At 55.2% G+C, this 12,776-nt stretch overlaps 1 protein-coding gene across 1 annotated transcript in view; it reads right to left on the bottom strand.

The window, feature by feature from the left end:
* The window catches only part of LAMC3 (laminin subunit gamma 3), a 59,770-nt gene that overhangs the window by 14,272 nt on the left and 32,722 nt on the right, over positions 1-12,776 (bottom strand). The window contains exons 10-17 of the mRNA XM_065879963.1: positions 11,694-11,886; positions 11,413-11,531; positions 8,826-9,044; positions 6,986-7,174; positions 3,449-3,694; positions 2,448-2,601; positions 1,636-1,778; positions 965-1,143 (exon numbers count right to left, since the gene is read on the bottom strand). Coding sequence (XP_065736035.1) covers positions 965-1,143; positions 1,636-1,778; positions 2,448-2,601; positions 3,449-3,694; positions 6,986-7,174; positions 8,826-9,044; positions 11,413-11,531; positions 11,694-11,886 — 1,442 coding nt within the window. The remainder of the gene's footprint in view (positions 1-964; positions 1,144-1,635; positions 1,779-2,447; positions 2,602-3,448; positions 3,695-6,985; positions 7,175-8,825; positions 9,045-11,412; positions 11,532-11,693; positions 11,887-12,776) is intronic.

Here is a 12,776-nt window from a genome sequence, read left to right as displayed (position 1 = left end):
CGTCTCCTAGCCCCATTCTTTCAATCATATGAACGATACACGCATTTACGGGGCACTTGCTAGGAGCCAGGTATGAGCGACCGCTGGCCACGCACCAGCTCACATTCACCTCGTAACCACCCTAAGGGGCAGGGGATACAGGTCCCGAGCCCAGTCCTCGATTCCAAAGTCCAAAACGCTCTGAAAACCTGCAAAGCTTTCCATTCCTTACTGGGTGGCAAAATCAGGTTGAAAAAACCCTGCACTCAATTAGAAACACAACTGCTCTGAACAAGGCTACTTATGATCTTTATTTACCCCCTTGGTGTGACTATTCGCCTGTTCTCCTGCAGATGTGTCACTGGGTTTGGTTAGGGGGCTGGCCCAGGCACCGCTGGGAGTGGTACCTAACATTCAGCACATACCATCCTATCTTTCTACAGAACCATCACTGGATTCAGGTTAAGGGGCTGCAGGTTTTCATTTTGGAGTAGGAGACACACACTGAAACTTACCAAGGCTGTCACCTGCCTGGGCACGTGACAACTAACAGGGTTGGGGGGGGTAGGGGAACCCCAGAGGTCATGCTCCTGACCCCTGCACGACACCACCTCCCTGCCTGAGATACTACTTGTGTCCCATAATGGGAATTGCCCTCCTCCTGACCCTCCCCCAAAGGGCCTTCTGTGGTCTCGTTCCCATTGAACTTGAGAAAGTGTGAGACCTCGGCCTGGGTGGTGGGGAAGGACATGCAACAGAAGCCACCTTTCTCCTGTCCGCTCAGGAGCCAGGGAAGGGCAGAGGTGGGGCTGGGCCAGATGGCTGGGTGGGCACAAGAAGGAGGTGGCCGGTGGTCCTAGAAGGCCTGAGAGCTGTGGGTAAGTGGGCATTTCCCGGTGGCCAGCACAGAGCTGGTGCTCACTGGGGGTGTGAAATGAACAGAAGGTGGGGCGGCCCTGGGCAGGGCCTGGATGGGAGGGCTCACCTCCTTCTTCACCAGGGCGTAGCAGGACGGGCACTCCTGGCAGTGTGTGCCGCCGGCCGTGAGGAAGAAGTTGTCCTGGCAGAGGTCACACTTGTAGCCCACGAAGCCGGGCCTGCACACACACGTGCTGTTCTCGTGACACTGGGCCGAGGCGGCGCCCAGCGGGGAGCACCTGCAGGCTGGGGGGCGGGGCAGACGGCACTGGGTGCCCCGATGGCCACCCCACACTGGAACCCCCAGGTCCCCCGCACCCTTGCGCCTGGCTGCTTCAGACCCCGTGGGCAGCTCAAGTACATTCCTGGGTCCTTCCTGGGAGACTGATTCAGAAGGCTGGAGGTGACGGCTGAGAGCCTGAGTTATTTCAGTGCCCCTGGGATCTGAGGACCAGTCAGGTTTAGGACTGCCACACAGTCTAACCAAACAAATGAGGCCCAGAGAGGTGACCTGATGGCCCCAGGCACACAGGGATTCAGCAGTGGAGTCTAGGACTAGATTCTTGGCCTCCCATGCTGTCTTCTGCGCTGTTCACTCACTCCATGTTCCCACGGCTGCTCTAAGAAAACCTGCCCCGTATCTGATCTCTCTCCTGCTGCGTGGCCGTCTGCCCCGTTGGTCCTCTTTCCTAGAAGCCTCACTCTCTAGGCAGCCTGGGAAGGACCCGGCTTCCTTACCCCGGCAGCCCTCGATGGAGAAGCCGAAGAAACCCAGCTGGCATCTGTCGCAGGCCTGGCCCTCGACGCCTGGACGGCAGGGGCACTGCCCGGTCTTGGGGTGGCACTGGTCCTCCTGGGAGCCCAGCGGGTGGCACTTGCAGCTACGATAAGGGAAGGGGCCCAGGTCTGAGTCCAGCTCTGGGCCATCCCCAGTCCCACCTCTGCCGGCTAGGGCTGGTGATCACGCCTCTGTTGACAAGGCCCCATCTCTGTGTCTACACATGTCAAACAGCTTCCCTCAAGCTGTGCCCTGGAAAGCACAGTCTCATAAAATGCCCCCCCCCACCCCCTAAAAAAAGGTATGGGGACGTATATACATTTGGACTATACCCTTCAGTTGGAAAGTCACAATGCAATTAGCATATTAAAGGCCTGAGAAGTCTGGTCAGGAAGAAACCTGTTTGCTTCACTGGGCATTTCCCTGGAGTTCTCCACTGCTCCCTAAAGATGGTATCTAAGCTGCTGCTGTGGCCCAAAAGGTCACAGAGCGACAGAGTTACCGAGAAGGGAATCAGAGACCCAACCAGCCCCTGCCCACCTGGGCATCCCTTAGGGCTGCTCTTGGCCTGCAGCCTGGGTTGGCAGGGCCATGAATCTGACCCCCAAGGGACCGTCCCTTTGTCCCCCTTCAGTGCAGGGCACAGTGTACCTGGCAGTGGACCTGGGACGACACATGCCAAGCCAGGCCCCTCTCTGGAGGCTCCCTGGCGACTTCGTCCATCCTGGAGAAACACCCAGGGGAAGGGCACCCACAGCCTCACCCCACCCACCTCCGGCAGCCCCTGCCAGGCTGGAGGTCGTAGAAGCCAGGGCTGCAGTGGCCACAGTCCCGTCCGGTCACATGAGGCAGGCAGGTGCACTGGCCGGTCACTGGGTCACAGGGTCTCTGCTCGCCGACTGAGCCCGCCTGGTCGCAGCTGCAGGCTGGGGGTGGGAGCAGGAAAGGGTGGTGGGGAACCATGCCGATCATCCGTTCAACCTCTGGGGACCCAGGAGAGGCAGAGAAGATGGGGAGCCCACAGAGATGACTCCCGTTCAGCTCAGACTCCTGAGCAGTCTCTGAAAAAAGGTTCTAGGGCTGGGCTCAAGTCTCAGCCCATTTTCTACGTCCTTGGAGAGACAGCCCAGAATAGTCGTGGTGGCAGATGGCCCTTCTGAGCCTGCCCTGAATCCCCACAGGCTGGAGAGAAGGCCAGAAACTTGGTTGGGGGTTAGGGGCAGACCTCTGTTCCCACTGTTTTGGGCCACTTGTCTCTGCTCTCCTGGGCCCCATAAAACAAGAGGCGACGGGTGCTCCATATACAGCAAGGGCTCAGGAGCAAGTGAGTCTGGGGCAAATACTGAGCTTCTCCCTGCAGCACTTCTGGAAGCCTCCCACGAGCTCACGCACGCTGTGGCCCTCTGAGAGGGCATAGAGGGCTGAGCATCTCGGTGGGGAGGCACGGCCTGACAGGAAGCCCAGGGGCAGGACAAACATGATGAGTGCCGCAGGCCATCTGGGACAGTCTTGCATGCCAACTGTGGAGCGTGAGGTAAGTGCTGAATTATCCGGGCAGGGAAAAAAAAAAAAAAAATCACAGGGTCAGAGTTGATCAGATCCCAAGGCTGAGAGACCTCGGAGAAGAGCAAACCCATACACTTTCTTGACAAGGCAACAGGGAAGGTGAGTAACCTGCCTAAGGTCGCACAGCCTTGCAGAGCAGCCAGCTGGATCTGGTGGAGAAGGGGCCCACCACGTCCCACCCTGTGGGTCTGGGAGGGGGGTACTCACGCACGCATTTGTCTGCGGGCCGAGGGGACAGGGCACTCCCGTAGAAGCCTTCCTCACAGCTCTCACAGTGGGCACCTGTCGTGTTGTGTAGGCATCGCAGGCAGCGGCCAGACAGGGGGTCACAGTTGCCCACTGCGTTGGGGTCCACGTTCCCACTGCACTGACACAGCTGGCAAGGCTGGGGGGCCCCAGAGAGCCCCAGCGGGTCCCCAAAAAAGCCATCATCACAGATCTCACAGCGCCACCCTGGGAAAGGAGAAACCTTGTGTGATTGAGGAACCCAGCCCGCTGGGTCCATGAAGGGTGAGGCCGGGCATGAACCAAAGTGAGCTCCCTCAAGTCTCCTTGTGGAGCAGAGCAGGGGCTCTGGGGTCAGTCTGACCTGGGGCCAGGGCCCAGCTGGGCCATTAGCAGGCTGTGTGGTCTTAAGCAAGTCACCGTGCCTCTCTGAACTTGGGCTCCTTGTCTGCAGAGCGGGGACAATAATGGCAGCTACCTCAAAGGACTGTTGAGAAGGTTTGGTGAGATCACTTGTGCAAAGCACTTAGCACAGATCCTGGCACATGGCTGGTGCTCCACAGTAGTGGCTGTTATCACCCATTCACCATCATCACCCTCCTTGTCATCACGTCAACACCCACATTTCCATCATCACCACCATTCTCTTCATCAGCGCCTTGACCATCACCTTCATCATTATCGCCGTCATCGTCTTTGTCGACGTCATCTTCATCATTCATCACCTTCGTCATCATCTTCCTTGTCTCCATCTCAACATCACTGTCACCCTCCTCTTCACCCTTCTGTACCTCATCCTCTCCCCCATCTCCCTCCCTCAGCTGTGGTGGCTTTTTCGTTTGCGGTTTCTGACCCCTTTGCCTTTATCTGCTTCTCATGGTTTCTGAACTCCATCTGGACCGTTTATTTCATACTCCCACCTTGCTTCCTGGGTTTGATCTGGGGCTGCTGCTTCATCTCTCAGCCCCAGGGTTACTGTGAGTCTCAGAAAAGAAGGTGTGTGAGGAGGCTTCTGGAGGGTCATGGCCTGGGAGATTCACTCTGAACACAGATGGGGCATAAAAGGACACACTTGGACTATGTGGTTCATGCAGTGTCAGTTCATTCTTGGTAAATAGCTACTGTCGTGGTGAAAGATACTTGTGGGCTCCCGCATCCTCAAAGTTCATTGGTCCAGTTGAAATCAAGTTAATGCGACTAAAGGCAGGCAACCTTGAACATGGAGAGGAGGAATACTAAGGAAGAGGTAAAAAAAAAAAAGAGAGAAAAGGAAGGAAAAGAAAAATCTGAATGGAGTCCAAGGTAGAGGCTAGTGTCTGGCTTTGAGACTCTGAAATAGAAATGAAGTAAGAGGGGGGAATTCAATGATTAGGACTCCATGCTTTCACTGCAGAGGGCCTGGGTTCAATCCCTGGGCAGGGAACTAAGATCCCACAAGCTGTGCAGTGCGGCCAAAAAAAAAAAGTAAGACGGGCAAGGGGGAGATTGAAGCTGGTGATGAAGAATGTGGTCCCCATAGTTAACCTGCCATCCACTTGGGACCAAGTGAGGACAGCTCCCAGGTAGGAGGCAAGCTGCAAGGGTTCAGGATGGTAGACAAGTGAGGCAGGCAGGGATCAGGGCTTGACCCTGGTCAGTCCCGGCTCAGACTGTCTGGGTGAGGGCTTTGGCGGGACCTGAAGGATGCTGGTGTGATAAAGACAGGAACTGGTACAAAGCCCCAGGGCCTAACGTCGACCCCAGGGAGCCTTCCCAGGGTTCCCTCTGTGGACAGCAGTGGCTTGCTTCCCCAAAATCCTCCCTTGGGTAACTTCTCTAAGTGTCCACCCTCTCACTGAGTGGGATCCCCTCATGTTGCAGACCAGAGGAAGCCACAGGTAGGGAGCCAGAAAATGTGGGGAAGTTTATGGAAACAAAGGGGTAACATGATGGCAGGGGGCAGGGTCCTGTGGTCGGACCTCACTCCCTCCGTTCTTGGGACCCCTGCTCTGGGGCATCTCCCCAGTCCTGCTAGCCATCAGGGAGCTGCTTTCAGAGTGGTCCCAACAGAGCAGGCATCTGACAGGACCAAGATAATGGGCTGTCCTGATGCAGCCACAGGTACTAGATGTAGAACCAGATGTCTGGGAACCTTGGGACATTATGCCAAGTGAAACAAGCCAGACACAGGACTTCCCTGGTGGCGCAGTGGTTAAGAATCGCCTGCCAATGCAGGGGACACGGGTTCGAGCCCTGGTCCGGGAAGATCCCACATGCCGCGGAGCAACTAAGCCCATGCGCCACAACTACTGAGCTTGCGCTCTAGAGTCCGTGAGCCACAACTACTGAGCCCGCGTGCCACAACTACTGAGGTCCGCGCACCTAGAGCCCCGTGCTCTGCAACAAGAGAAGCCACGGCAATGAGAAGCCCGCGCACTGCAACGAAGAGTAGCCCCCGCTCGCCACAACTAGAGAAAGCCCGCGCGCAGCAACAAAGACCCAACGCAGCAAGGAAGGAAGGAAGGAAGGAAGAAGAAACAAAGAAGCTAGACATAAAAGGACAAATGCTGTCTGAGTCCACTTACATGAGGCACCCGGAATGGTCAAATTCAGAGACAGAAACTAGAATGGTGGATGGCAGGGGCTGTGAGGAGGGAGAACTGTTCAACAATAATTTAATGGGTGTGACGTTTCTATTCAGGATGATGAAGAAAAATCCCGTGGATGGAAGGTGGTGATGGCTGTGCAACGCTGTAAATGTACTTAAGGCCAGTGAACTGTGCACTTAAAAATGGTTAAAATGGCAAATTTTATGTTATGCGTATTTGCCAAAATTAAAAAAAAGTCAATAATGGCATATACTGAAAAACCATTGAACTGTACACTTTAAATGGGTGAATCATAGCGTATGTGAATAATATCTCAATAAAGCCGCTTTTTTTTTTAGAAAAATCAGATGCCTAGGATGACTCTGAGTCCTGGAGTGGGAATGAGGAACAGGGAGAGAGCTGGGGATGGGGACACTTCTGCTTCACACATTATCTGGTGACAGTTTACAATTTTATTTATTTATTTGATGCACCACGTGGCTTGCGGGATCTTAGTTCCCCGACCAGGGATTGAACCCAGGCCCACGGCAGTGAAAGCGCCGCGTCCTAACCACTGGATTGTCAGGGAATTCCCACGACGACATTTTTTTAAAGCTGAAAGTTCAATCAGAGGTTTTCCACCTTAACTATGGGGGAAAATTGATAGGAATACGGATTCCTGAGCTTTGTCTTAAGCTACTAAACCAGGCTCTGCGGGGCCAGGACCGGACATAAGGATTTCCAAAATCCCACGTGGTATGTTCAGTGGCCCAAGTTCTGACGGGAACCCATTCAGCCCGGGCTCCTGGCTATGGGGCTACGAGACTCAGTGTCCCCAGAGGTCAGGCCTGTCACCCCTAAGCTGGGCCCTCCGTCATCTGTCACACTCCAGACCCAGGACTCACTCCTGGAGGCCGGGCAGAGGCAGGGCCCCAGGGCATGAGCCACTCACCTCTCTGGCCCGGGGGGCAGTGGGTACACACCACCTCTCTGCTCTCTGGGATGGTCATGCAGGCCGACTGTGCAGGGCACGGACAGGGCTGGCAGTCATCGGCTTGGCCTGTGAAGGGGTTGCCGTAGAAACCTGGCAAGCAGCGCTCACAGGACGGGCCCTCGGTGTGGTGGTCGCATAGGCAGATCCCTGAGGGGCAAGACGAGCACCTGGTCACCACTGCCTGAGCCCAGACGCTCCAGAGACAGCAGGCAGGCTTCTGGCCGTGGGGGTCACGGAGCGCGTCCCAGGCAGAAAAGGGGTGGCAACACTTCCAAGGTGGAGGCAGCATAGCCCAGGGATGAAGTGTCCACCCCAGGTTCACATCCACCACTTACTGATCATGTGAACCTGGGCACCCCGTGCCTCAACGTCCTCACCTGCAAAATGGGCATAAATGGCTCTGACCTCAAAAGGTTTTCATCAGGATTCAATGAGGCCACGCAGTCAAAGTGCCCTGCACACAATCATTATTGCTGTCGTCATTGTTATTTTGTATTCCCAAACCCGTAACCGAACCAGCTGACGATACAGCTAGCATTTGCTGTCACAGTTTTCCTTTTCCTTTTCCTGTGTCCTCTTTATCTTTTTAATTGAAGCCTCCGTGTCCTCTTAACTTCAGGGACAGTGACACAGATCCAGGATTCTGGCCTTGACATGAGGCTCCCGTTTAGGGGGTCTATGGGTTTCCAGAGGCTTCCTGGTCTCACAGAACAGAACCCCCGTCTCTGCCCACTGGTTTCTAATGAAGGGGATTCTGCAAAACCCCTTCTCCAGCCCCACAGCATCTGGAGTCTTCTCAGAGCCACTGCCAGGGACTAAGGGAGGAGCCTGGCCGAGAAGGGGATAAGCAAGACCGGCACTTCCCAGAGGCCCCCAGCAGCACCCAGCAGGGACTGAGGTGAACAGGAGGAGAGGGGACGCAGGGCGGACAAGCGGAGCAGGGGTGGCATCCAGGGGGAGCTGTCACACCTGCCCTGCTTTCTTGGCCCAGCACCCACGTGCTCACTACTCCTCCTCCCATCCAGGGTGGACAGCAGTGGCTGGTGTGCCCATTTTACAGATGAGGACTCGCCCACATGGAGCTGGAAGTCATGCCAAGGCGAGGGGCTCTGACGGATGACAAGCTAGTCCCGTCTCAAGAGACAACTCTCCTGGAGCGCTGCATAGAAGGACTATGAGGTCTCATCTGGCTCGATTAGTGATGCCTGCCACGGGCACAAGAAGCGGGGAGGCCCCTCATGTTGCTGGTGCATGCCCATCTTGGCTGGCCGGTTCATTCCCAGGTTACTGTGCTTTGCCAGCTGAGAAAAGGCATTCCCTTTTCAGAGACCCCAGCAGCTCCAGGAGGGCAGCAGGGTGCTGACCCTCCCACCTCCTGTGTGAGGGACCAGCGTCCAGCCCCTGTTGGGCATCTCCTGCCCAGTGACTGTGGGCAAGGTCTTTCCCCAGGTTTCCTCTGCTACAAGCGGGGATGAATAGCTGGTACTGAACTTGTGGGAGGAGTAGCTCTGCCACCTATTGGCCGTGCAGCCTCCCTGCACCTTAGGTCCTTCATCTGTAAGATGGGACAGGAATGGCCCCGGCACTGCCAGGGGTTTTTGCAGGATTCAATGACATAGCATATAAAAAGGTGCCTGGCACTTGGAGGGACTCGAGGACACCATTTTATCAGTATTGTTTTTCGTGATCACTTACATGCTAGTAGCTGACCCCGTGCAGGTCAGTACTCATCTCGCTGTTCTGTGGGCCCAGGAGGCCTTGCGGGGGTGGGGGGGGGGGGGGATGCAGGGAGACTCACCTGTGTTGGGGTCACAGGTGCCATGCTGGTTACAGGTGCAGGGAACACAGCTGGCATAGGGACCCCCCAGTGGTGTCTCCCTCTTGTATCCCAGAGCACAGGACTCACAGAACTGGCCCGTGTAGCCCCTGGGACACGAGCAAGTCTCCACCCAGGAGGCTGGCGGGGAGAGTCCCCGCCGGGCCGACGTGAGCCGGACCTCAGTCAGGAACACTGGGCCTGCAGATCGAGGAGAGAGAGAAGGAGAGAGTTCCATGCACATGTTTCTCCCCCAAATCTTCCTATTCACATATGTAAAAGGCAAAGGGTTATTGGCCCACGTATACAGAGGCAGTCCATGGATCACTTATAATTTTTAAAAAACAGACCAAGAGCAAAGGAAAATATAGGTAATTTTCAGAAGGAGAAATAGATATGGCTGGGAATTTTACAGAAAGACATTCGCTCTCACTGGTTATTAAAGATGTGTACATTTAAAGACTGCTATTGGGCTTCCCTGGTGGCACAGTGGTTGAGAGTCCACCTGCCGATGCAGAGGACACGGGTTCGTGCCCTGGTCCGGGAAGATCCCACATGCCGCGGAGCCGTTAGGCCCGTGAGCCATGACCACTGAGCCTGTGCTCCGCAACGGGAGAGGCCACAGCGGTGAGAGGCCCGCGTACCGCAAAAAAAAAAAAATAAATAAAGACTGCTATCATTCACGACCCTCAGATTGGTGAGCATGTTACAGTCAGTGACAGTGGAGGATGTGGGTGTGGGGAACTCAGGCACGGGACTGTGGGAATACAAACCAGGAGGTCCTGCTCCTAGTAACAGGGGAGTAGCTCCTCTCAGACCAACCTTCCCACAGAAAACAACTAGCAACTTGGGACAAAATATAAAAACTCTCTGCAAACACTGGAGGAAAACCAGAGCAGGTAAATAGGGAAGGAGAGCGGACACCTGTCATCAGAATATAGATTGGTACAGCCTTGCTGAAGCAAAATTTGATAGCATGTGTCAAGTGTAAAATGTACACTCTTTGACCTAACATTTCCAGTTTGAGGAATGTGTCCTAAAGACACACTTGCACGAGGATAAAAGACCTTTATACGAAGCTGTTCCTTGCAGCGCTGTTGGCAATGGTGAAAAGCTGGAAACCACTTCAATACGTATGAGTGGGGGGGTGGGTAAAACTTTATGGGGCGTCTCTACCACGGAGTGATATGCGGTGGACATGCAGAGCCAGCCTTTTCTACGCGTAAGGCAAGCGGCAACCTCCAGGATGCAGTTAGCTGAAAAAAGCGAGTGGCAGATCACTATACCGTGGGATCACATTTCTGTATTAAAAAAATACAAATGTAAGTACACGCACACAGAAAGGTCTGGAGTGATACACCCCGGAATGTTATCAGTGGGCACAGGAGGTTTGGGGGGTGGGGTGAGATGAGTGTCAATATGTCCACGTGCGTGTCCAGTTCACCCCCAGCACGGGCCTGGCCTAAGTAGGTGCTTTGTAAACATCTGTTAACTGACGGCTGAGTGAGTGACGGAAGTTCTGGAAGCTGCTGGAAAGAGTAAAAATGAAATTCCTGCAAGGGGGGGGGGGTCTGGGGAGCAGGGAGTACTGGCAAGGATGATGGGGGTGAAGGCAATTAAACCACAGCCCCAAAGAGGAGGAAGGTCTGGGGCTGGAGGGGGCTGGGTTACAACCCCCAAGTCTTGGACTCAAAGGCGCCCCAGGAAAAGCTGGCCATCTAAGCCAGGGGTTCTCAAATCACCCTCCTAGAAGCAGTGACTGGAATTCATACGGTTATTTAAAAATATCACTTACTTTCCTTTTATTTATTCTGTGTACTACAGTTAGAATATTATACTGTTTTTAAAAAATTATGTCTAGGTTATAATATCTGTGAATTTCATTTCCAGATAGTAAAAGGGGTGCTACATATGAAAGATCTGTTCTAAAAAGGGGCATGGAGGATCCCTGGTCTAGGCACGTACAGGCACGGGGTGGGGAGAAGAGAAAGTACATTGAGGAAAAAGGAGGGAACCAGGAACAGTCAGAGGACCATCAGGGCAAAATCACCCAGTGACCAGGATGGGAGGTGCTGAGAAGTCCCAGATGAAGTTGTGATGACTTCGCTGGCTGGTTCAGAGGGTTTAGAAACCAGGCTTTCTCTAGGTGCAACACCTCCGACCACCAGCAGGGGGAAGCGATACCCTGGGAACCCTGGCCTGGCCCCTGCGGCCAGCACCAACCTAGGGCCGGCCCTCTAGGGTGCGGCCTCCTGGCAGTGGGGGACTCTGCCATGGTACGACCACACCAGGCTCTTGGCTGCCTTGTGGCCAAGCACCTGTCCCTTAGAGCTGTCCATCCTCAGGCCCCTCACCTGTCCAGCCCCTGCCTCTGTGCTCAGCATCCCCTCCTGCTGCCCTTACTGGTTACATGAACTTGGGCAAGTGTCCCAACCTCTCTGAGCCTCAGACTCCTTCGTGGTAAAGCGGGGACGATGATCGCCTGCTGTGAGAACTCAGCGAGGCTATGCACGAAAGAGCCCAGGGGCCGAGCTGGTTTGGGGCTGGGGGTGTCCCTACCATTACTCACCGGCAGGGCTGGCACTGTGGCCACTGGCCTGGATGCGCAGAGCAGTCAGATTGGTGAGCAGCCGCTGGACGTGGAAGGGCGGCAACGGAGGGTCCACGTCCTCGGAGGTCTCTTGCAACCTGGCAGGGGGAGGGGGTCAAAGCAGAACGTGAGGCCCGGGGCAGGTGGTGCCAGGAATCCTCCAGCAGGAGTGGGGAGGGCGGGAGCCCCCAGACCCCAGGGACCTCAGGGACCACCCCGACTGCTCGACCCCATCTCTCAGGACAGAGCGGGACACTTACAGGAACTTGAGCTGTACCTCCCCCGGCTGCCTGGCGTCCAGGGGGCTGGGCGAGCTGGAATGCCGCAGAGTCAAGGTCAGACCCGCCCCTTCCAGCCTCAGCCTCACAGGGATGGGGGAGGCCCTGGGGGGGCCCCGGAATGTCAGTGTGAGGGGCTGCCCATAGCTGAACCGCTGGTCTCCCAGGAACTTCTCTGAAGACAAGAGAGGGCAGCTTTGACGGTCTTCAATTAATTAGCTGGATTTTAAATGTCTACACTGATTTTATTGCCAATTAAACCTTCGAAAGATAAAACTACAAAATCAAAGGGTCCCTGCACAGAAGACGCTGAGTGTGGCCCACTCATACCTCCGCAGACAGGGCTGGCTTCCTGGGCATGTGACCCCGGCAGTTACCTGGGGCCCCACGCCTGGCTTAACGCTCTGCTGTCCCTATCTTGACACTCTTAAGACTTTTATCATGGAACTTGGGTTTTGTAAGTGAAGTGCCATGGGACAAGGGAGCCTGTACAGGAGCAGAGGAGAAACTCACAGTACGCAAGGCGGTGGCACCTGCCTGCCCGTGCACCCAGCGCTCACGACGCCCAACACCGTGAGCTCAGAATCCCTAGGGACCCGCATCCACTGCATTTAGTGAGGCTCAAAGCGAGTACCAGGCAAGCGTGCTACACGTGTGATTAAGTAGGGGCACTGGCAGCCCCCAAGGGCCACACTTCCCATGGGAATCAGAACTTGCTCCCAGTGGGAAGAAGGCAGACGCATAAAGGACCGAGGGGCCCTGTCATGGCCCGTCTTACTTGGTCATTTCTCTGTATTAGCCAAGTGCTTAGGCGGAAAATCATGACACAGAAGGAAAGGGACCGAAAGACGCCCCATCCTTCCTCCCTTCAGGCCTTCCGTACTCACGAGAGTGTTTGTTGGATGTGTGCGTGAAAAGAAGTGAAATCAAAACGGTTGAGTTCGCCCACCACCTGCCCTGCCCACCGCAGTGTGCCCAGTGCACCCAGCAGAGAACCCAGCAAACACGTGAGCGAATAACTCCTTCTTCTTAAATCCGTTGACAAAGCAGCGAGGGAACAGAGCG

This window comes from Phocoena phocoena, chromosome 6 (assembly GCF_963924675.1).
Source record: "Phocoena phocoena chromosome 6, mPhoPho1.1, whole genome shotgun sequence".
Lineage (NCBI taxonomy): Eukaryota > Metazoa > Chordata > Mammalia > Artiodactyla > Phocoenidae > Phocoena > Phocoena phocoena.
The sequence above is the reverse complement of the archived record's forward strand: the minus strand, read 5'-3'. Positions and strand labels throughout refer to the sequence as shown.